The sequence below is a fragment of the Homalodisca vitripennis genome, chromosome 2 (genome assembly GCF_021130785.1).
Source record: "Homalodisca vitripennis isolate AUS2020 chromosome 2, UT_GWSS_2.1, whole genome shotgun sequence".
Classification (NCBI taxonomy): Eukaryota; Metazoa; Arthropoda; class Insecta; order Hemiptera; family Cicadellidae; genus Homalodisca; species Homalodisca vitripennis.
In genome coordinates, this window is record NC_060208.1 from 209,711,176 (window position 1) to 209,736,386 (window position 25,211).

Sequence of the window (25,211 nt, forward strand, 5' to 3'; positions counted from 1 at the left end):
TCTTATGATAGCGGAGGTTTTAATTAACAGAATAATAAATCAATTTAACAGATCGAATTAACAAAGATTTTTTTAATTGAATTGAACAGTCTAATGTGATATTCTCAAGATTGGGATTCATCAATTGAGCCATTGGCTTTTAAATCTCATTGCATTGCATTGTTCATAAATGCTTTAATGTTCACAAAAAATGGCTTTTTAAATCTGTTGCCCTTTGCGTAAAATGTAATTATTACCGGTTTCAATAGGAGTGATAAATTAAAAATTCTTTGTTGTCAATTTCACACTGTCACTGTTAATAAATTCAAATATTGCTTAAAAAAGTGGTTAAAAGTACAAGGTTGACAACTATCTAGCTATGGTAAATAAAATACATCTTTTTACTAATTTTTAATTGGAGGCTAAATTCAGATTAGATAGTTAAATGTATGTATTTTTATAAATGCTGATGTAATGTATACAGACTATTCATTGTTCATTCAATTTTGTTAGTTTATTGTTTTTTATGTTGTTAACTGTTGTCTAATTATTTATTTGTAAATTAATGTCTTTTAATCTATTTATAATTTACGTTTTTAGTGTTGAAACTATTAAAATATAGTTTATATAATATTATAACTATTTATAATGTTAGTCTATATTTATTTTAATTTTCACTTAAATATAGTAGTTACAAACAGAATGTAACAAACAATGAAAAAGTAAAATTGTGTTATATTGCTATAGACGAAATTGATTGCATCACTGTATGTTTAATGATAAATAAAATCTTGAATCTTGAATCATAATACTGTATAACAAGATATAGTGACTGACACTGTGGTATGGGCTCATGTTGTAGGTGTTCGTATACTTGAACCGTAATGCCATTCTGTGGGACACCATCTCATCGCCTGATGGCTACCATCAGATAGATAAGAGTAAGGAGTACCCAGTGCACCAGTACTACTTCAACAGTCTGTCGGCTGTGGAACGGTACTGGTACGAGCTATGGAACATCTGTATGAACACCTTACTTGGTAAGAATATACAATACAATGCCTTTATATAGTTTTGTTAATAATATCAGAGAAGTGGCATGTTTGTTTAATAAACCCTATTTGGTAACCTCGCTTATGTGCAGGTATTTTGAACGTTACGTGGTTTATTATACTTCTGATAATTACCTCAGAAGAACTTTATTTTACTTTCTCTTACAGGAAAGTATGTTCTGTTTTTATCCAAAAACTAAATTTTTGGTTGCAATTATGAGCCAACTGCCATTTGTTAAAATCGTTTCTACTAATTTGATTGAATTCTCTTTATTTAAGCATGTGTAAACTTCCTTATAATTCTTTTTAAAAACGTCAAATTTTAATTTTGCGTGAAGCGCTATTGGTAGAAACAAAACTGATAGTCAGAGCTTTAGAATAATTAATTTCCATTGAAATCCAGTGAATAATAATTATGGATGTTGAATTTGCTCCATTTCAACTTCCGCTTAGTGCATTCTGAGAGTAAGGTGAAGCTAAACTGAATATTTGTATTAAATCAACCCCTTCCACCGTAGCTTTATTATATTTTGAATAGTAATTAATTGTATCTTAAAAGTAGTTTTTTTGTCTAAAAAATAAATGTTTCAAAAACTGGCTCTAGCAATATTGGTTGAATATTTTATCGTATGTCTGTAAAGTTGGCCAGCATGTATAGCCCACACATTCCACTGGCATCTAAATTATTAGTTCTTTGTTGGTTCAGGAAAAAAATTATTAGTTTAGTGTTTTAACCATAACCTTTTGCATAAGCTAAATGCGCAGGCCCAACTTTGCACTCAACCTTGTACATTTTCAAAAATACTTCATATTCAGTTCACTTGTTCTATATTCCTTAGTTCAGTCAACAGAATATTACATTAGCTGGTTGAACAAATACGAACTAACCTGTTAAATGAAATTGAGGTTCCATCATCGGTTTTACTTAGAATATAATGTTGTATTGGAGTGAACATTAGGAATTTATCTAGGTTCTGTATTTTTCTGATGTATCATGTTTTTCAGGGGGCAGAATGTGTATGAGTGGCAAGGTGGTGGAAGTGGAGCCCACAAACAACAAGCCAGAGATGATGGAAGCCATGGAGCCCAGGACTGTGGAGGAGGCTGCTGCCAGGGATGTGGGATATCTGCCTGGAGACCATCTAGGCGCAGCTGGCTTCGACTCAACCATGTTTGCGTCAGTATTATCAAGTTAAGCCTATTGCGATTAACACGACACAATGACAATAGTAACAGTTTTAAGATGTTGAGGATTATGGAATATGACTGATACCTATCTACAGGTTCTGATACCCTTAAACAGTTCATAATGAATGATATAACTGGTTTTTGATCATTTGGGCAACTTCCCAAGGATGCTTAATATGTAAAATACAATTGCATTATTGAAATCGACTTACTTTCATAATCACAACTTTTAGCCAGTAAATAAAACAGATTACACTTTATAAAAGATCAAAGGTTCGGGGCTGGTTACAACAAACTTTAGTCAGCATATCAAAAATTATTGTTTAAACCTGTATAGTTAATACATGCTGAATGTGGGTCTGATGATGTGTTCCTTGAACATGAAAGGTCTCACAAAAATCAAAAGTGTATTATTGGATGTTTGTTTTCAAAATAAACGTATAATTCTAAGCAAATGAATTAAACAATAAACTGAGCTGTATTGTCTTTTAGGGAACAGGTTAAACAAAAATATTCTAGTTAAGTTTTGTACTTTTAGAAATGGGTTTTGTTTGAAATGTGGTAATACACTGTGCAAAAATACTTAGTTTTCTCCTAGTCTATATAATTATATATTTATAAATGAATGTCCTTTAAAGAATCGTAAACTATTTAACCGATCATTATTAAAATTTGTAGGTATTTGTATTTTTCCATGAAGAAGGTTTATATGCTATGTCCATTGATGTAATTCACCACCAGGCGGCGCTGTAAAATATAAAAGTTATCAAAGCACCTGCACATTATAAACTGCAATTACGTGACAGTTACGTATATTAAATAGCCAAACACTATTTGAAGGTGCTAGGTTATGATGTATATTTGTCTCTAAGATAAATTTCTGGTTGAACTTAAAGCTTGAGTGTTAGACCACTTAATAATAAAGTACATGTACGTGTACAATGGCTGTAAACATACACTTTTGACAGATGTTCTTGGTTGTGGCAACAAGGCAAACTCTACATCAGCATTGGAAATATAATTCACTTGAAACAGAAGTGCAAATACAGGGGTAAAGCTTACGAAAAGCGTGTGAATCTGCAGGAACAGATAGTACTTGATTAATGCAACTTATGGAAAAATTTGTATGAAATATAAAATGATCTTATTAAGTATAAAAAAATGGACTCAATACATTTTTTTTAACTTTTTTACAGTCATCTGAAGAGAAATTGGTACTGGAATTCGTCCAAAACCTACCCAGACACAGCTCAGACACATGCTCCTGTAAGTAGTGATATTTTATTTACGGTTTAAAAATTGTGTGCAATTCTAAAATGTATTCAGTTTTTGCATTTCAGATTCATTATCTACCAATATTATGTCTGATTATCAGATTAATGTACCTTATTAAATATTAAACTTTTTTGAAAATTTATTGTGCATGAAAATATTTGCTGCTGCATAGATCTTGCATTTATTTTTTAAGGTAATATAATTTAAATGTAGTATTGTTTTCAGTCAATGTAGTTTGTTTATTTCTTTTCATGTACAACTCTCAAGATTTTAAACATTTGGTATTAAATATGTTTATGATCTTCATTTTAAATACTTTAACTAAATTACACATATTTTGTTTGCTTTTATAATTTATTTTATGCATGTTTGTAGAATGTTAGCTAGAAGACCAGCATGTGTGCGTAAGAATAGGTTTATTTCACACCAACAACTGACGATCAGCCAAATTTCAGCCGTAATTGCTAAAATATTTAACTTTTAGTTTTAAATATTTACATATTGATATTTCATACTAACTGAAATCTTTTATTTCTAAAGAACACAAATAGATTAAATGTGATAATATTTTTATCAAATGGTAATATATACTTTTTAAAGTTAAAGAATGTTGAATATGTCTGAACTATGAATAGTTGTTAAATGTAAATTAAATTTTTTACTTAAATGAGTGAAACCCTCAAGGAAATAATAATATACATGTGTGTGGATAAAAAATATATAATCTGTATTAGAAGTTTACATTAAAAAGATTCATAATTAATCTGGAAATATGGAATGCACTCTTTACTTTTACATATTAGCCACTGTATTTCTTTCCCAAACCACCAGACAGTGGTGGAATGTCATTTAAGTCTAATTTTTTTAAACAAATTACAATTAATTAATTTTATGTAGATGTGGTTATTCCCTTTTAAACAATATAAAGGGTATAAAAGAAGTAAACTTAATCAAAATTGACAGGACCCTTATACAAAAACTTGGTTTTTGTACCAAAATATGTAAATTTTTAGCTTTGGGCTGAGATTAAAAAATACCTTAATAATATCAAATGAAAAGATTTTTGTAGATATCTTTTAGAGTTGTGACAAATTTCATAGTAATAACAACACTGTAAAACATAAATTAGTATATATTCTATTACATTTTTATCAACCCAAAATTGAAATTACATCTTTGATATAACTTTTTAATGAAAGATTTTAGAGTTATGCATAATTTGTGCCATTTTTTCATCTAAAGGGCTGTAATTAATGAAAATCTAATAAAAGTCAAGAATAACTTTTCCAACAGTTTTGGTTTTTTATTTTAAACTTTCGAGAATGAAATAATGTATTTTATATTATATTTACAAACCACGTTTGTGTACCAAAGTTGGTCAGAATCTGTCTGTTTGTATGGTACAGCTACTGCGGGCAAACAAGCTGACAGACATTTTAACTCAGCGTGATCCAAAACAGTCGAATCCACTAAAAACCAAAATTGAATTTTATACTCTTCCAACTTTCTCCTGGACTACATAAGGGAGAGAAAGTAGAAAGTGAAAAATAATATTGGCAAAAAAATACCCTTAACGAAACTCAAGGTTGGTTTGGTTACCAGTATAGAATACTAGGCTGGTTTTCCCCTTTCGCATAGTTTCTGTGGTGACATCACTGCGGATGTTTGTAATTCTGGAACAGCAACTGACAAAATGTCTGCAGCTGATTAGAATTCCCCACTACATCTTTATTTCCTGACTAGTTATGGTTATGACTTCCTTGGGGCTTTCTTGATTGTTAATAACTTTCAGCTGAAACTTTGAGAGACATACTTGCCATTTCATTATCCAATACAGAGAATGTTAGATAAGTATGAGAAAAAAACTTCCGGTTGTTAGTTCATACTAATAAATCGATAAAATATTATGCAGTAAATATGTGTTTTGATACAATTTTTGTCTCGCATATTTCTTTAGTTTATTTTATTGTTTTTATATTTTATAAAAACGCATATTAGTTTATAGAAATCATTATAAAAGTTTGAAATATCTGTAATAGTGAGTGGCTGATTGTTAGCAAAGCCTTTCACTTTAGGAGCTAGACAAATTTGATTTCTGTCTGTCTGTCTGCACGATATCATTAGAGCAAACTGATTTATAAACTTTAAAGTTTGCATAAAGCTTCATATTTATGTAGGTTACATCAAGTTTGATTGTAGTGCATTTCACTCCAAGGCATTTGGCTGAGTGTTATTGAACATTTTTACATTGCACCAGCCAGTCTTTGAGTTGATTTTTGAGTTGTCTTCCAGTAAGAATCTTCAGATCCAGAGCGAGTGAGTTGTAGATCTTGCGTCCAATGTAAGAGGGTTTCTTACTGTATTAAATAACAGTAAGAATACAGAATACTAAATTTTAGTGGTGTGATGTGCTAGTAGAATATAATCTTTAGCTCTACGAGTGTTGTAGTAGTGTACATCACTTCCTCTTGCTAAGTCTGTTTGGTCTTTGTACATGACCACTGCATGTATATACAAAGACACAACCGTCAGAAGCTCATGTGATTTATATGCACTTCTGCAATTCTCTAATGGACTAAGGTCTGCAGTGCCCTCACTGCTTTGTTTTGAAGTATTAGGATTTTGTTAAGGTTTTGTTCAGAAATGCCACCCCAAACTATTTAGACCATACCGAATGTGGGATTCTGTTAGGACGTAGTAGGCTACTTTGCAGCGTCCAGCCCCCTATCCATTTTATCCTACGCACTGCAAAAATACCAGATCCAAGCTTTTTACTCAATATTTGAATATGCTCATTCCAAGATAGATCTTTGTTAATAGTTAAACCTAATAGTTTGGATTTGTCCTCAACTGTGATGTCATTGATATTTGGTATAGGTTCAAGTCTTCTGCTAAAATTAAGCAATGGTACACGATTACTGTTAAAATCATTAAAACCCTACATAATAGAATGCAGAATTCCTTTAATCCCTAAAGACCTACTTTTCCAATTTTAGCGGCTGCAATTTTCTTGTGAAATTGCCTTTTTCAATGATCATTAATAAGTCACAAGGTCAAAATATTAGAAAAAATAAAAAATTGTATTAGACCCAAGTGAAGCCGGACCGGGTCACTAGTCCGAATAAAATATAGATTTCAAATATATTATTAATTATAATAGATTACACAAACAACCTTTGGAAATTGAGTGTACTATGATGTTAACAAATTTCACATTGAAAAATCCACCCTTCCCACCATAGTGCGTTATGTGTTGAAGACTCGGTTGCTCCACTGTGCTTTGGGATCATGTCAGTCAACATTGTAGTGCACTCAATTGAGCACCTGATGAGACAATAAAAATGCCACTTCACCTAGATTGCACCATATTTAGTAGTCTAGGTATCTCTGATGTTGAAACGATGCAAAGTTCATTTTCAGCTTCTTCGTTTTTCGTCGCTGACTATGTTTGGATCCCTTCAGACAACCATGACTCCAGATTTTAGGTGCTGCACGTAAGAGGAAGGTGAACTGGAGCTAAACTCAACATTCACATTGAATCAACCCTTTCTACCAGCTGTGTTAAGTGTAGAACATTCTTAACGTTGCTCAGATTCAGTTGTGTTCAAAGTTTCTGTTTTTTTGGTGTAACAATTGACAATTCAGCACTGATGTTGATGTTACAGGCCCCAACCACTGACCTGGAACCGATGGTGTACTTGCCAAAGGTGAGCAACTCAAACATAATTTTTTTAATCATGTGATTTTTTTAACATAAATTAATTTACTCAAAACATAATTTTTACATACAATAATAATTTAAATTTAGACAATAACTACATTAAACCTGTTAAGCTCTTGGGGATTGTACTTGACAGTAAACTTAGCTGGAGGCCACATGTGGAAGGTATCTGTAAAAAACTTTCTAGAGTAATCTTTCTTCTACGTAAACTTAAGTACTGTGTTAATTTTGAAGCATTGTTAATAACCTACTTTGGACTGTTTCATATACACCTTTGTTATGGTACCCGTCTATGGGGCAACTCTGGTGCCTCCAAAAAAGTTTTCTTGTGGCAAAAAAAGGCAATCAGGCTAATGGCGGATCTTTTTAATCAAGAGTCCTGCAGACAGTCTTTTTGTAATTTTAAAATAATGACTCTTGCTTGTATTTATATATATCAGAATTTAGTGTTTGTTAGAGAAAATATCGACACCTTTATTTCTCATGAGTTAGTACATGATTACAACACTAGGTTTCGATATAATCTTGTAGTTCCTCAAGTAAGACTAACTCGGACTTATAATAGTTACAATTCCCAACAAACTAGATTATTCAATAAACTACCATTAGCTATAAGAGAACTACTGATCAATAAGTTTAAATTAAGGATTTCAACTTGGCTTAAGACAATAGCTTTTTATTCTGTTGACGAGTACATGAACTGCAACATGTTTGATCTGTTACAAAATACATCTGGTTAATGTAACTAAATTAGTAGTAAGTAAATTAGTTTTTATGTAAAATGTTTTTTCATGACAAAGCCTATTGTAACTGAAAATGTTATTTAATGGCCAATAAAGATCTTGAATCTTGAAAAACATATTATTGACATTCAACAAAATAGTAAGCTAAGACTGTGTGCGATCATGACAACTGTAGCAAAGCAGATTATAATTTTGTAACTATGTCTTATCTGTTAGCAACCTTTATTGTAAACCTGTACTTAATGTTATCGTGTATAAAATTGTACTGACAATTTCATCAGTGACTTTAGGAAAACCTTATTTTTACGTAATAGAATAACCTACTACCTAACTAACCAATAATGTTATGTGTTGGCCTACAGGTTATGGTACATTTTAAACACTAGATAAACTTTATATATTTTTTTCAAACATGTTTTATAAAATGTTTCTCCATAATTTTCATAATATTAAACTGGGACATAAGAAATAGTTTTTGAGATCTGGTGTGGGTAATTTTTACTGTATATTAGTCAAACATCTTGACATATAAAACTAATTTGTACAGTGTCTGCTATAATTCAGTTGTTAAGTTTTTTAGCACGTTTTTGATCTAGTACGAGAAATTTAAGCAGACATAACTAAATAACATTAAAGATTGTATTTTTTAGTTCCATCTCGGTTAAAGACACAATTGCCTAAACATTCTTATACCTAAAAATGAATTAATTTAAATATAACATAATTTGAAAAGTTTTAATTTAATTTTAACAAAGTTTGCTGTTTTTTTCCATCAAACCTGACCTTTGCTCGTGTCTGATTCACTTACCAAGAATATACATAACCACATATAGCTTCATATCTAAGGATTCTGAACCTTGCACAGTCTGGTGTATGTCTGCAGAAGGAGGAGAGGAAGATATCGGTGAAGCCGTTGCGCGTGATCTCCGAGACAAGCAGTGCGCGGCGGAGGGTAGGCCGCAGGGAGTGCGCCAAGCCTGACCTTAAGGAGAGCCTGCGGCAAGTCAAGAAAAGACTCAACACCAAGAAGACGGTGCGCACGCTGAAGCACAGAAAGCGCACCGGAAGGAAGCCATACTATGACCAAGTCGACCGGGAGGCACTGCTCAAGATGAGCAAGCTGTAAGTATTCTTTTTCAACAGATGATTCCTTGCTTCAAATAGATATATGTGGAAGAGAACCTGAGAACTGCTCTCTCTGCTGCCTAACTTGTGTTCTGGTCGTATTGGGGAAAGATTAACCCATTGAGGAAGCAATTAACCTAGCCTTTCTAGGACTGAATGTTTGAATTGATTTTGGCAAAAATGCATGTGTTTACTAGAATATTAATAAAATGAGTTTGGATACAGATAGATTAGTCTATTTGGTTGTTCTACAATAGTTTTTGTTACTTTCTGCAAATAATTTTTTATTTATTTTTTTTAGTAAGAAAAACAAAAAATCAAAAGCAATTGTCAATATTTTATTACTTTTTGTATCTGTTTCAATAATAAAAAAATTCAAAACAGCACAATTTTTTACATGGAAAACCAGTTTTATTAGATTACTTAATTATAAAGCATGATAACAAAACAATCAAAATTCACTTAAATTTTTCACTTTTTTATGATTTTATGACAAGGTCCTAAATTAGTTGTCTGGGAGATGAGTTAAAACTATTTGTTACATTCAATTCTTATTATTAAAATGATCATTAATATAAACTATTTACATGACATAAAATGACCATTCATTTATTTTTTAGAATTCACTTTTGTGTCAGTCTTTTAGTATCTTTGATATCTCAGTATCCTTGTCTAAGTTTCTGTCTACTTTTGAAGTACACAAATTGTCTTGTTCCATGAGGTAGCGGAAGAACTAAAAACTCATTCAAACAGTTAAACACTAAACATTTAGAACACAATACATATAATGTAAGTAGAACATTGGAGTGACGAAAATTGAGCACATGGCAAAATGTAAACAATAACATACAAGCTATTAGTTGTGGTTCCAGTGTGCAAACATAACAAATCAAAACGGAATACAGTGGAGTCCCGCTAATCCGAACACGTGTAATCCGAACGTCGGTTAATCCGAACAGGTCCAGGAGGAATTATTTATAACGATAATGAACAGTTATAGGAACTAATTACTTAAAAAATGAAAATGGGTGCATCATTTCGTACATAAACAAAGGAAACTTTAATTAAATAGACATACAGTATTTTATTAAGACAAATTGTGTACGGTACAGTACTTAAATAATGAAGTTAAATACAGTACCAAATTGAAACTTATAGGTTAATAGTATGAGTTAAATTACTGTATTAAGAAGTGAAATCAAACAAAACTTGGACGTACAAAACTGATATTATTATTGAGTACAATATTAATTGTTAAAAGACATAAATTCAGTTATTGTCTTCTGTCGCATTGAAGAGAGTCTATTGGATGACGCGTAGTTTCGCCATCGTGTCATCAGTGTAATCAAAGACAAACAAAAAATAACAACTCTCAAAAATGGTGAACAAAGACTGAAAGCCTAAAAATCAAAGTGAGATGATTTTTTTACAAAAATATTAGAATTCTACACTTCAAATTATAAATCAAAATCAAAGACACTGAAACACTGCCCTCTAATTTCCCCACCTCCTGAGACACTGCCCCAACTACACCAATTTTTTTACTTTGGAACCAGGAAATCACTTCAAGCAGTAGGGAACCATCTAAGTCTTACCCATCACCCACACTATCTCCCAAAACCTATCTGACAGATCCTTGTGCAAGGCAGAAGTACACCAGCCCAATTCTATATTTTCCAAAAAGAATCAAACAACTAAGTCCAGGAAAGATACAAAGCCACATCTATAGAATAAACATCTTTTCTCATCAAAAATATGAATTGAGAAAAAATTGACATGCTAAATCACTCTACTACACTCCAACAGTCCAGAATGTAGTTGTACTAGACAAGCAACATGGCTTTACAAAAAGGACACAATTTTAAATGCAACTGAACTACACACTTGCTGATCTGGCCTAGAGTTCATAGGGAAAACACATAGAGTCCGTAGCCATATACAAAACACTCCAGCGTTTACTTAACCCATGAGCCTAAGGCATTTGATTGCCTTGGACGAGTGCTCATTTTGGTTAAATTAATAAAGCTCATTAGGAAAACACATTTATGTGTCCTAAAATGGTGTTTACAGCTACCTGAAATGGACTTTAGACACTTTTCATCATAGCTTGACAGAGGATATTGGACAAAATGGACATGGGCAAACAAGTATTGCTGGATCAGACTTTCCAATATTGACTCCCAACAAGACTCAAGAGAACACAAGGATCAGTCTTAGGGCCAGTAACTATTTATTTTATACAACATGACCTACAAGAATGTACATGACACCAACAGTGAAACAATTTATGACTTCTGATGACACTGTGCACTTATTAGCCAGTAATAATAACAAACATTGGAAATTCACATACATGGACTGTCAACATGGCACACAGGACAATACTGTACCATAGAGCTAATGACCTTGTTCAGTCAAAATCGTTCACAAAACAGATGACATCTGAATAAATAGAAATCTTTCTGAACAAAAAATCTCCCTGACTTCAGAAAACTGGGAAAATGTTTTAATAAACAATGTTGATAATTCTATAACAAAATAGACCCATTCTCAAGTTTAAAACCGTATTTTTCTGTAATTCTGGCTAATCCGAACAATCACATAATCCGAATAGGGCTCGGTCCCAATTAGGTCGGATTAACGGGACTCTACTGTAATTGCTTATAAGGATGCACAAGGGCACAAAACTGCGATCTAGCAGAAAAACAAACAAATACGTTATTATTAGCGTCTAGAAAGAGCATGAGTGACACTTGGGCAAGTTCCCCAGTGGGTTAAGTTTTGTACAGTATATCATGTAATGCTACAAAAACGTGTTCTGAGCAAAGTGAAAGAGCTTTGTTAAAAGATAGATGATAAAGATTTGTGTGAGCATGTAATGTTCTAAAATAGTTGTTTTATGAACAGTGATTGAATTGTGCTATTGTGCTGTTTGCATTGTCTAAAACACATTGTCTGAACATCAACCTATTGTTAGAATCACAATTAAACACTCATTTAGCAATCAATACTATATATTTTTGAAGTTGGTTGTTGAATTGTTTTGATTAACAAAGAGAATTGTGTTCCAGCCGTGTAGACTGGTCTGCGAAGGAGGACAATCTGCTGCTGCTGTGCAAGGTGGCGTTTGTGATCTTCCTGTTCATCGGCAAGAGATACCAGAACTTGATAATTGTGCGGCAGATCCTGCACGAACAGTGTCCGGTCGGTGTTTCCATCTGTATGTTTAGTCTCTAATAGTATATAGGTCGCTGGGTCTCTAGGTTCTCAGATAAGCAATAATTTTCATACCAATTTAAAAATTCGTTTTGCTATAGTCTAAGGTCATTTTCATAAATCATAATACCAAGCAAAATATTTAAATGTTTTGCTTCAATGTTGATGTATAATTGAATATATGGTGCTTTATATTTATAGTATAAAATTTGGTAGTTTGGATTAAGTTTAATTAGTCGTTAGTAATCACTTGTATTTTTTTAACAGTAAAACAATGTATCTTATTTATGATAAAGCTTTAATCGTGGCTAGCACATGCGTGTAAGCAACTGTTTCCTCTCTACTCCGCGCTAGACCACATACAGTCAGTGCCAAACAAAAGTAGTGCTTGCTTAAATTTTTAACAAAATAATACTTACATTTTTTATCAAAACTTAACAAGCCACAATTTTTATAGAGATAGAGACATGTGATCAGGTCTTGGTGATAGGACAGGTTGACACCTTAAGCAATGGCGTCAGCTTGTTTACTGACTGTATGTGGTCGCGCCGTGAGAGGGGCTGTTTGTGGGTGGTGAGGAACAGAGCTGCAGACACGAATACTACAATTACTCTACGGTTCGTGCTGGCTGGCTCCCTCAGCAACATGCAGTCAGTTGTAATGTATTTGTTAAAGTTTTAAATTTACTATTTTGCTGTAAACTTTAATACTCTCGTGATTATGGTTGGAGAGGATATAAGCAATAGTCAAAAATCCTTCAAAATAAAAATTTCACAGAAAATATTCTGATAATTGTACAGTAAAACTAAAATAAAACTGTAAAAGCTACATACTCGTATTTACTAACAGGACGATTTTTAAATTTTGAGTTTAATAAATGTCTGTCTGAAATTGGCTGGGTTGTTTAAAGCTTAAAGTTAAATAATTGGAAAAAGTTATCAATAGTATATAAAATTTTAAATAACTAGTGGCTATCAACGAAAAATATAATATAGATGGGTAACTTTTTTAAAAGAGTAACTTTTCAGTTTTAAACACTTATATAGTTCGGGAATAACAATTTGAAATGGTTTGAAATTAGAGAATTAAAGAGTTAATGATGATTTTCATGGTACTTCTGCTTGTTTCTGTGTGATAAAATTAGAAAATGTTCAAAAAGGATATTGTACAAAGAGAAATATTGTTGATATTGTGAACTGTGATTTTGGATTATTGTTTTATCTGATAAATGATTATTTATATATTGTTCACTTAATGCACTGTGCGCCTACCACTGTATCATGTAATATGTTGTAAGATTTATCTCTATGTTGTGAATAAAAAAAACTAACAATACTTGTTGTCTATAGGAAGCGACAGATAAGACTTCACGAGCATGTCAGCGCAGGTTGAACTACATGATGAAGAATCCACAGACTCAGCGCAGTGTAAACCTCTGCGTGGAGGAGATGAAACAAGATAACGTTGTCATGAAGAAACTCAAGGTACGACATCTACCACAATGGAGACAATTGGTCAGACAATTCATGGAAATAAAAGTATAAATATAGAAAAGAATGAAAGGGAGATAAGTGGATGTTACAATCATGAATATATTGTAATGATGTTAGTTTAGGTTTTTTAATATTTTAATAATCATAACATACTAATCATATTGTATATGATGATTATAAAATGGATTGGTTTAAAATTAACAGTATTAGTTTTATTATTAAAAAAAGTTTTTATTTGTGTTTGTACATTTAAATACACAGTATAGGCTGTCCCATAAGTCAATGATCATATTTAAAGGCATGGCAGTCAGTTAATGGCTAGTCCAAATAATGACTCTTAAGTTTACCGTACTTTGATGTCAAGATAATAACTTTTTTGAAAACTACAAACATGTTTAAATTCTTTAGTATTTGAAGTAACCAGTACTTAAAGTATATGGTTAGCAAATTAAAAAAATGTTTTATATACAGTATAATGTGACAACAAGGTATAGCAAATGCTCCACCAATGTGTGGTGTATTTTTTGTAGGCATTGGGTAAAATTTTACATATTTGTAATTACAAATTTTTCTATTTCGTATTTAACATTTTTGTGGCACATATCTATATGTATAAAATGAATGTTTGTCTGTATGTCCTTTATAGATTTAGAAACTATTTGACCGATCATTATGAAAATTTGTATGTATATGTATTTTTCCATGGAGAAGGTTTATATGCAGTGTCCATTGATGTAACTCACCACCAGGTGGCACTGCAAAATTTAAAGTTATCAAAGTGCCTGCACAATATAAATTGCAATTACGAGACAGTTACGTATATTAAATAGCCAAACACTAATTGAAGGCACTAAGTTTTGATATGTATATCTTTAAAATAAATTTCTGGTTGAACTTAACGCTTGAGTGTTAGACCACTTTATAGTAAAGTACATGTATGTGTACAATGGCTACAAACATACACTTTTGACATATTTTTTTGATAATGACAACAATATAAACTCTACATCGGTGTTGGAAATATAATTCACTTGTACCATCAAACGTGGGCAAAGTTTACGAAAAGCGTGTGAAGCTGCAGGAATCAGGTAGTGTAAAATAAAATATAATCCTAAAGGTTATACTGTAAAACTACCTCACTGTTACAACACATACCAATACACATTTGAAAGCTGAAATCTAAGGACTGATACAACAAAATGTCCACTAAGTACGGGAATAGCGCAGACTGTTAAATTAGAGTATTGTAAAATAATTTAAACCTGCAAGTTTAGCAAAAGCAATGGTTCACTTAGTCTCTTTATAGTTACGTGTAAGAATATGTATGTTGCTTGGTACTGAAATGGTAAAATATTGCATGGTACTTTGGGATTATACCGACCACACCAGTATGAAGAACACAAAAATATAAATTTATAGAAACAAACATGATAGAACGAAAAAAAAACAACTCTTTAATTACAAAATTACAAACTTACAAGCATTTCCAGGTATTGTGATCGGTATTGTTGTCGCTGTTATCTTATCTTTCTCGAGAATCCCGATTACGGCAGGCCGTGTGGCATCACATGATTTGCACGGTACATAACTGCCTTTCCATTACAATTCAATTTATATTTCTGATCAGCCCCTCTAGAATTTGATATCTTACTGATAGGTACTATCTCGAGGGATGTTTTTCTTTCGTTGACATCAGCGCGGGCTTCGCCGGGATGGCGGAGGCACTCGCATTTTGGGTGGCGGAGTGTGATCAAGAATAAAAACAAGTTTTGTGTGTTTTTTTCAATAAAGAGTTTAGTTTTTGTTGAATTTTTGTGTTTGGAGAAATGTAGAGGTAAAACACGGAAGTACAACAAAGCGACGCACCAGCTGAACGGGCGGCAAGACTCTGCAATCACGTTATCTACTAGACCGCTCGACTTTGACCTCTGTCTGAGGATGGGGAGGGGTTTGCGATAAGACAATTCCTGTTTTATATTGACGAAATATTGTTCTACGCTAATCTAGTAATCAGTAGAAGCAAAATGTCAAATAACGATTCATGTCTGGGTGTGGTCGGTATAATCCCAAAGTACCAAAGTGCTTATTTTTCTTGCAACTACTATTATCGTCTTATCCTGTACTCTCAGAATTGGTAATAAATTTTATTTCAGCAGCATTCATTGTAAATCACTAATGTTACTATCTAACAATGCTTTATAAACATTTGATACCATGATTATTTAAGTATCTCTGAAATAAAACTTGATAGAATAGTTTGCAAATTGTATAAAATTGTATTGTACCTGTTGTAGGCTTCAGGTATAAAATCTAATTTTCATCAATAACTACTGAGAAATTTTACATTTTACCTTAACAATGGCATGCAGTTCTGTTCTTACAATATTTTGTCCCAGTTACTATAGTTTACTATTATTTTTATTAATTATTGAACATTATAAGTGAAAATCCTTTCATTTACAAGTAAGAGTTGAAAGTTTTATTTATTCATTAATAAAAGAAAGGAGACTGATCCAAACAACAGTCCTTGTGGAGTACCTCAGAAGCTAATAAGTGTTTACTACATTTAGAATTTCTTTTGTTTGTGTTTTTCTTGACTAAAATTTCTTTCAACTAAAGACATATACTGTTGAATAATGTTCACAGTTCTTTTAATAATTCTATTATCTACCAATTCTAAATCAAATTTCAGTTGATTACTGGAAGCCTAGACATTCTATAACTGTAGGTTGTGTAAGGTAGTGTAACTATGTAATTGTGCAGGACATGGCAGAGATGATGAACACAGAAGGAAGGGCCAAGTTGAGCCAGAAGGAGAGAGAAGACCGTTGGGCGCAATGCTACAAGGACTTGGTGCTGCTATTGCAGGACCACTATAAGAAACTACACAGTCAGGAGTTGTCCAGGATCAGTGAAGGTTTTGTGCTGCCGGAAAATGCTGAGGAATTGCTGTAAGTTCTGTTAGCTGCAAGAGCGTAACCTCGTCCTGGTGCATATGGTCATGATAGAATGGGTTTTGTTCATTTGAGAGTTTTTACTTCTCTGGAATATCATGGCTGAAGCCCTCTAGAGTAAATATAAACCTAACTAGATGTTGCAAGATGAAAGTACTATCAGAGACACAGGTGCTTAAAGTTCGGACAATGTGATAGTTGTTGGGAAATGTCACATTTAAAATCACAGATGGTTTTTTGTTCGTCAGCTAGCATTTTTATACATAAACTTGTTATGCATATAACTTGACAAGCAAAATTCCTGCGGGGTAAAAACTAATAATTTTATTGCCTAGATCTAGTGTGTGGCAAGAGTTTGAAGTTTTTTCAGTTTGATACTATACAGCAATAATGTTTATTTTTCTTTTGTCAGGGTTAACATAGAATACTAAAAAATCTCCAATTGTGGTATTTGCAAGATATGAGAATTACCAGGATAGACTTAATAGAATACTACCTCTTAACAGTAAAAATAAAAATACAACACTCTACATGGCTGAAAGAAACGTGGCGGACTCCCCATTACGCACACAAGGCGTTGGCCTAGGGGTGCAGCGTATGAGGGGCAGCAGCCAACCGGAGGTATTTTTGATGCCAGTAATTTTAGGAACAGTAGTAGGCTACCTTATTGAATCAGTTTCATAAACGGGTGGAAGTAAACTTTTTACGAAATTGAGGTTTATTGAATTTAATGTTGTCAGTGGTGATGACAGTTTTAGAATCACGTTCCATCAACATCAATGATTGTCGAGGACAATCTTATAGGCTCTGAGAATGTGTTTGTGTATTATGGTTTGTAACTGCTCGGAAGGTAATTTTTGCCACCGAAGTAAATTAAGTCATACTTGCGTTCTATTTGAAAGAAGAAATATTTCATTCTCTTTAAAATTTGAACATTGAAGCTGATATCCTTAATGGTGAAGAGTTTTGATTTGAACAATTAATAATATAAGAAAGGAAGAAATAATGTTTAGTATAAAATTACATTTTTATTAGTACTAACACTTAGCCTAGCAGTTCTTTTTGTAAAATAAATATTAAACACTATATTCTACACAAGAAGTAGGTATATTAATAATATTTTTTTATACTAATGTTTTTATTATAAATTATTGTATAAAAGTGAAAAATATAAGTGAATGTCTCTTGTTTGTGTTAAGGCAATATTGTTTACAAATTTTGGAAGTTATTTTATTTTGAAACTACTTCACCAACGAATGTGAAAGTAAAGGTATGCATGTAATCATCAAAATATTAGAGTACCAAATAATGACTCATTATTACTTTACTTGCCTTTATATTACATACACCTAGAAGATATGTTTATACCATTAGGTATTACAAAATTATATTTCAACAATTTAAAACATAATAAAAAGGAAATTTTTTAACACCAAAGCTAATTTTAAATGTAGTTGGGAAACAAATTACGTCTGGCAACTAATTTAGTCACATTTGTAATGAAAAGCCATGTACAAAAACGTTTAAATGGTGGAAAATTAAGTCTCTTATTACAGTGGGACGTTTCCTATAATTTACTGAGTGCAAGGGGCAGCTGGCTAATTGTGCCTGGGGGCGGTGCTATATGAAAGCCCATTGGTGAAGAAAATTATTTGATCGATGATTGATGATTTGAAAGATTTGTTTGATGTTCAATATTGATTTTCTTTCAAGTTATGAGACTGATCATATTATTTTGTTTACAAAATTACAGCTGTTTCTTTACCTTACTCAGTGACCTCAGAACCACAAATTCTATGACCTTTATGACTTTATGACCTTTATTGCTTCTGCCCAGTAATTACAATTTTACAGAAACCCATTGATCTGAATTCTAAATGCTATAATTTGATTAAGGTTCCTCTTCGAAACGTACCATAAACGTATTTGTATGTGTTAATCTGTAAGTAGTAAATGATCATGTTTTGTGTTACAGTGAGAACTACAGAGTATTGCGTCCCCAGAAATTCAAGAAGAGAGGATTTAATGCCATCCATAATGTGATGGACATCCATGCAGGTGTCATCAATTCGACTATTCTAGTGAGTGAATCGTTATTTGCATTTTTACATATTTTTTTTATACACTTGAAAGTCAATATTTCTTTATTTCATGAATGCTGATGTATGAAACAATTTTTACTGTAATCCGTTCAACATCTCTTGTAATGATTATGTTATGAAAATTTAAACTTTGATGAATATTTGCCTTTAAGGAGAGGCTTATCATCTTTTAACCCATTGCGGATCACTGACGAGCTGGGCTCGTCACGCAGCGGCCAGGCCGAGCCACGGTGACGAACTCAGGTGGCAAAAGCGGTCTGCTTTTAAATTTCCCTCCAAATAGTTCTGTTAATGTCTGATAGATCGGGCGATCGTCTTCACTTGTCTACTAGGAGTGTTTAACAACGGTCTACGTTTAGAGTTTTCAAAAGTTTTATAAATATCCTACAGATTGCAGTTGTATGTCGAAGTTGCAAAATCATTCATATGAGTTCACTCTCTGCTTTTTAGCGCTTCTGATTGGGTGTTTTCCTCAGTTGTTATTATAGTACTGTTGAGGTTAGTGACACAACTGAATGATGCAGACGTCTATGTTGGTGGGTTTAGTCTAGACAATGGCCCGGATGTTGCAATCGATTCGCCCGAGCCGCTTTATTTAGACTATGATTCAGACCATCCCTGCCACGCCGTAACCTTGCTCGCGTGTTATCGTTCCTACGGATACCCCAGCAGGCCCATGTTCCATCTGAATGAATACCTTCGCAGCTGAATTTTCTAGTATACAATAGTGAGCGATACGATGTGGTGCACCATTGCTGTGAGTGCGGCCGCTGACCGTGAATTAATTCGCGCCCGCTGGTGCCCGCACGCCAAAACAATACGATCCGCAATGGGTTAAGTCCTATCCTACCCATCTTCATAGGCCACTGGCCTGTGCGAGGATGTTATCAAACAGAAGAAGGGAGAAACTCGATACAGTACAGGGTCAATGTGAAGGAAACATTTGCCATCATTCAGTGATACAATATAATCAGTAACACTAAGTTTCGAGATCTGCAATCTGATCTCTTCTTCAAGTGAATGACTTAAATCTAGGTTAAAGTAAACAAAACATACCAGAGCGTTGTGCCACGCATAAGTCAGGAACTACAACAGCCATGTTGTGTATCTATTCCATGCACACTACCTCTAAAACACGCACTTAATAAAAACTAATAGGAATATACGAATGTTAAGTTCAGTTCTAAAAGGAATATCGTTGTTAGTTTACTTATTTAGTAGAAATTTTAGGCTCTTAGTGCTTGAAACACATTTAAATTGGAAAATTATACGATGTTTAAATTATAAATTAAAAGTTATTCAGATTCATAATTATTAAGAATACACTGAGAAGAAGCAGAAAGTCCTTTTTCAGGTAATCTGTCACAAATTATTTGAAAGGCCAACGTAAAAATGTCACAAACATCACTGTATAATATAAAAGGAAAAAAAATCCGTGACTTAGAATTTTGTATTAAATTTTATGGGTAAGCATCATCAAGGTCAATTTTAATCAGTGTATTATAATTTTATTTTGGATGATGATAATCAACTTTAGATTGTCTGATATACAATCTAATAATGGTAGTTAAAAAAAAGTTCATTATGATAGAATTATTAGCTTAATATACACAAAATATTGAAACTATACGAAACTTGAACTGTTTGAACGTCTTCCTTAACACCTGAAGAAAATATAGTCTATTATAAAAAGTTAAATTGAAAACAAAATGTTTCATATGTATCACATAACATTACAACACTACATCAGACCGATAATGTTATAGAGTTCCTTGAACTGCGTGGGCGACAAGACGTCCTGGTCGTACCAACTGTTCAACATCTACCAGCAGTACCCGGACAAGCTGCTGCGCACCGTCATGGCTAAGACACGCAGTGACCAGATGGTATCCCTGCGCAAACGCTACCTGCGCACACACATCAGGTCGGGTGACTACCTTCCTCTTTCCTCCAGTCCCTACCAGCTCTCTATCAGGTGCGTTGTCTTTGTTACGCCAGGTGCATATGGACACTAGAAATAAGTATTTACTTTTAGTGCGTTGTAGTTGTTAATTTATAGTATAATGTTTGACACTTGAGGCAGGAACCAAGTATTAAACACAAAATTTGTTTGGCTTTATACGTGAAGTCGTATATTTAGGTGGCAAAAAAACTATTAGTTATTAGAAGCATCTATGTTTAATGTTTACTGATTGAATACAACTCGAAATGCTATTACACTTCAGGAGCACGAGGACCAACATAATTTAAAAAATCTTGACAATCGGACTCTCCAAACCCATGAAACTTAAAAATTCCTGTCAATTTTTGACACACCTGGTATATTATTACATTTAGATCTTGGACATATGCTACAACTGGTTTAAATTATAAATAAAATAAACTCATCTGTAACGTGCTAAGTGCTATTAAACACAACTGATATATCTAATTAATATCTGATCGAACTTCATAGTTTAGAGGTTAATGTTGTATTCAGTTCACTTTGGTTCGTGTATATAAGATAATGAGCTTGAATCTAAAATGTCTGGTTCTCAAGCCGTTGTAACGAAAATTAATAAACTAAGGCTTGGTATGATGCTAACAAAACAAGCAATGCATTATGCCTTACATTAACGTCAACACAACTCAACATGTTGCTAGCTCGTTTCTCACAGACATGTCTATTTCCAGCTATATAAACCTGCTGACGACAAGGTACCAGTTTGAGCTGTACGGAGACTGCCTGGGGATGTACCAGAGGCTGTGGGCAGCCTGGCAGGACGCAGAGTGTCCCCACGAGGAAGTGATGGCTACTCAAGGCGGTATAGCAGCTTGTATCGTGGAGTTCTGCTCCCAGGAACAGGTAAGGTTCATCATCCCTTGTTTAATTAAATCATATCCTTTTTATTCTTCTGTGTATCTCATCTATTCTTATTCTCTTCTTAGGTATTTTCCTAACCTAAATATCCCCAACAGATTCCTGAGTGCAATATATGCAAATACTTTTAGGCACTGTAACAACTAACATTGTTACTTACATGTGGATGAAAAAATGATGCCCAAAGGCAATATGTTATTATATGTAAATGTTGAGATTTCAAGATGGTAATGACTTGGTCGGTAGGTCAAGGTCACAAGGAATGAACAGGGTTATTTTGTAAGCCTATGCCTGATGGAGTCATGAAGTATGCCTACTTTCCTTTATGAGCCATGTCTTTCTTTTCCCAAAATTATATTACCTGAGATCATTTTCTGATTGTTTCATTCAATGAATATTTGGCTGGAGGCGGACCCATGTCCTTTCTACCTATCCTGAATATCCTGTCACTCTGGAAGCAGTGCAATTAATGCTTAAGTGAGTGAATGTTTCTGATTTCTTGGTCTGCAGATCAAGGTAACCTTGCACTTCCTTAAGTTTATGGTTCATTGACTTAACCATCTAATTTGTTGTGTTTCTCCTTTTATTCTGTAGAACAGATTTAAAATTTTCCAATAACTCATGTGGTTCTCTTTCCTTCTCACCGATTTTACTGTTAAATTAAAGTATCACATTTTTAAGATTCAATAAAGAACTAACATCTTTTCCTTTGCTGTTTTCTTTTTTTGGCAGGGTTTATGTACGTATTAAAAAATAATAATTTTGAGACGAATTATGTGAAGTCTAGTAAAAAAAAGATGATTAATTTTTATATTTGAAGCATAATTTTTCTATCTTATCCTGATTTTTATCTTTTTACGTTATTATAAATAATTGTTTTTCTGTTTCAAGATTGATTTCAAGCTCGAAATACCCGACCAAATCATTGTCATGGATCCAAATGTAATCCAGAAGGATGAGACTTACACAAGAATTGTACAGGTAAATAAATATATTTCAAAAATTTGCTTATCTTGTTGATGAGATGTTTTCCAAGTACATTAAGTAATATTAAATTGACCCTGTGTTGCAGAGATATCAAGATATCCTTTCCAAATGCAAGGACCCAGATCAAGTCTCCACAACCGCCATATTTGACGACAATTATAAAACTCAGACTCAAGATTCATCGTAAGTACAAACCAGGAAAAATGTTTAAAGTTTCAAAGAAATTACTAGAATTCAATAAATCAATAAGTTAACCCATTTGACTTGGAAAAATATAAATAATTATTTAAGCTTTACTTTTTAGTATTCTGTAAGTTTGATTGATGCGTTTTTAGTTTATAAATAAATACCCAATTAAAAAAAATGATTTGTGATGTTTATGTAACTTTCTTTGTTGTATATATTAGGAATAAATTACATACAAAAATGTTATTTATACAAAGATCTACATCATCTTAGTTTATTGGTCCAGACATATAATACATAATCTTCATTAGTCGTTTTGATATTAAACAAAAAAAAACTCCAAGCGAATTCAAAACAAAACTTTATTTTTAAGTTAAAATGTAGAAAATTAATTAATATTGCTTCTAATACTAAAGTTTTATTAAAAAGCAAGTTCTATCTTTATATGATCATGAGCAATGATTATATGAATATTTATATCAAACTGGGCTGGCAGTTTTAAGACATTCCTGTGGTTAAAGATTTGTTAATTTTGGAATGGAATGTTTGCAAATTAGCTGGCAGCAAAAGGATTTATGAAAATGTATACTGATTTTGTTTCATAAAAATCTTTAACTTTCTGTATCACTCAATGGGTCATCATTTGAAGTTTGAAGTTGCCCCTACCCCAATATTTTGTAACAGAGGGTAATTTTTTAAGTTTATAAAACATATTCACGCATTGACAGTACAACAACACTACTGTTTGGGTGAGTGTGCTGTATTTGATTTTTAAAACCATCTTTGAGTTCATATTTAGTTCCATAGATTATTAAAAAAAACACCACCGGTTAGTCTGCCCGTAATTTAATCCGGTTGAGGGTCCGGTCTTGAGGTGGCCGAACTAGAGGAAGTCTACGGTATTACGGCACCAAATTAAAAAAATGAAGATAAGAGAATTTAAATAATTTTCTGTGTGTAAAAGACTTAGCAAGTGTCACGTGGGAAGAAGTTTCAAGTTGTACTGTATTTTAAAATAATTATAAATTAGTAATATTAATCTTAGCTTTTTGCCTACAGAGTAATGGAGGAAGAAGTAATGCCCAAGTCGTCTCAGAACACTATCGCGAAGGCAGCTACTCGTATCGCACTGTATCTCACGCGAGAGGAGTGCGACAAGGCTGAAGGAGTGGAGCAGAAGGAGATGCAGCATGCTCATGACTTCTTTGTGGTCAACGCCACAAGGGTTAGTGGCAACTTGTTTTTGATTGATGTTTACAAAAACAGTTTACAGTTTATTTACCTGCAGTACAAATATAAAAAATTTAAATTAATAAGGTTGAAAGGCAGGGATTGTTACTAGCAGATAGGAAAAACAGCAGAATTACCTTGAAAACTGTCTTCTAGGGTTCAATGAATGAAAAACACATAAAAGTACACATATTTTACACGTAATTAGATATTTCCGATTGCACTGTAATCTTTTTCAACCAGTAGAGAACATTCTAGTTGTCTATTCACTTTGGGTTACAGAGTAGTAAATAGTAAAATCATTACCAAAAGACTGTAATCCCTCACAGTTAAGAAGATGGGAACTAGCATATCAATGGGTGACAAAATCAAGAAATCCTCCAAACCTAAACCTAAGATAAGTTCCTCCACTCCATTCAGCAGACTAACAGTTTTCAAGGATATTTAATATAGTACTCATTACAATTCTAAAGTGATAACAGTGTCTATAGAAAGTGAATTGGCAACACTGCTCCCCACATTGGCTCTGCAACCCAAAGTGAGTAGACAACTAGAATGTTCTCTACTGGTTGAGAAAGATTACAGTGCAATCAGAAATGTCTAATTATGTAAAATATATGTGTTCTTTCAATCTGGGGACACTAGAAGATTGTTTTCAAGGCAAGTCTGTTGATCTTTCTATCAACTAGTAAAAATAATGTTAAAAAGTTTGTGGAAAAATATTATAAATGAAAATTTTTGTATTTAGGATATAACCTTTTAGTGATTTTAAACTAATAATCAATTACTCCAGAAACTTAAAATATCAAAATTGTTGTATTGATAAGGGTTTTTATTTATATTTTTAGTGTGGTTACTATATTTGCATGGCGTGTTTATTTAAAGATCAATTTCAAATAGGAATTTGAGTTTCAAATACAGAACCATAGAATAATTTGCTTGGATGAAGTAAACTTTGAATGTATACAACTGATTCCTATGACTATTCATTGGTTGAAGTGGTGAATGTTAACTCAAAGGGATTGTATATCTACCTAAGTCATTGTAAACAAGTTTTAATGATATCAGGGTTCCCTACGTGCAAATATTTTATTGAAAAT

At 32.8% G+C, this 25,211-nt stretch overlaps 1 protein-coding gene across 1 annotated transcript in view; it reads left to right on the forward strand.

The window, feature by feature from the left end:
- Nucleotides 1–25,211, forward strand: part of LOC124355377 (general transcription factor 3C polypeptide 1) — a 109,339-nt gene that overhangs the window by 73,716 nt on the left and 10,412 nt on the right. Inside the window, exons 16-29 of the mRNA XM_046806495.1 lie at nt 842–1,019; nt 2,037–2,208; nt 3,416–3,485; nt 7,160–7,201; nt 8,842–9,080; nt 12,155–12,287; nt 13,649–13,783; nt 16,556–16,743; nt 18,722–18,827; nt 20,615–20,823; nt 21,522–21,693; nt 22,600–22,689; nt 22,781–22,878; nt 23,941–24,106. Of these exons, the coding sequence (XP_046662451.1) occupies nt 842–1,019; nt 2,037–2,208; nt 3,416–3,485; nt 7,160–7,201; nt 8,842–9,080; nt 12,155–12,287; nt 13,649–13,783; nt 16,556–16,743; nt 18,722–18,827; nt 20,615–20,823; nt 21,522–21,693; nt 22,600–22,689; nt 22,781–22,878; nt 23,941–24,106 (1,998 nt within the window). The remainder of the gene's footprint in view (nt 1–841; nt 1,020–2,036; nt 2,209–3,415; nt 3,486–7,159; nt 7,202–8,841; nt 9,081–12,154; nt 12,288–13,648; nt 13,784–16,555; nt 16,744–18,721; nt 18,828–20,614; nt 20,824–21,521; nt 21,694–22,599; nt 22,690–22,780; nt 22,879–23,940; nt 24,107–25,211) is intronic.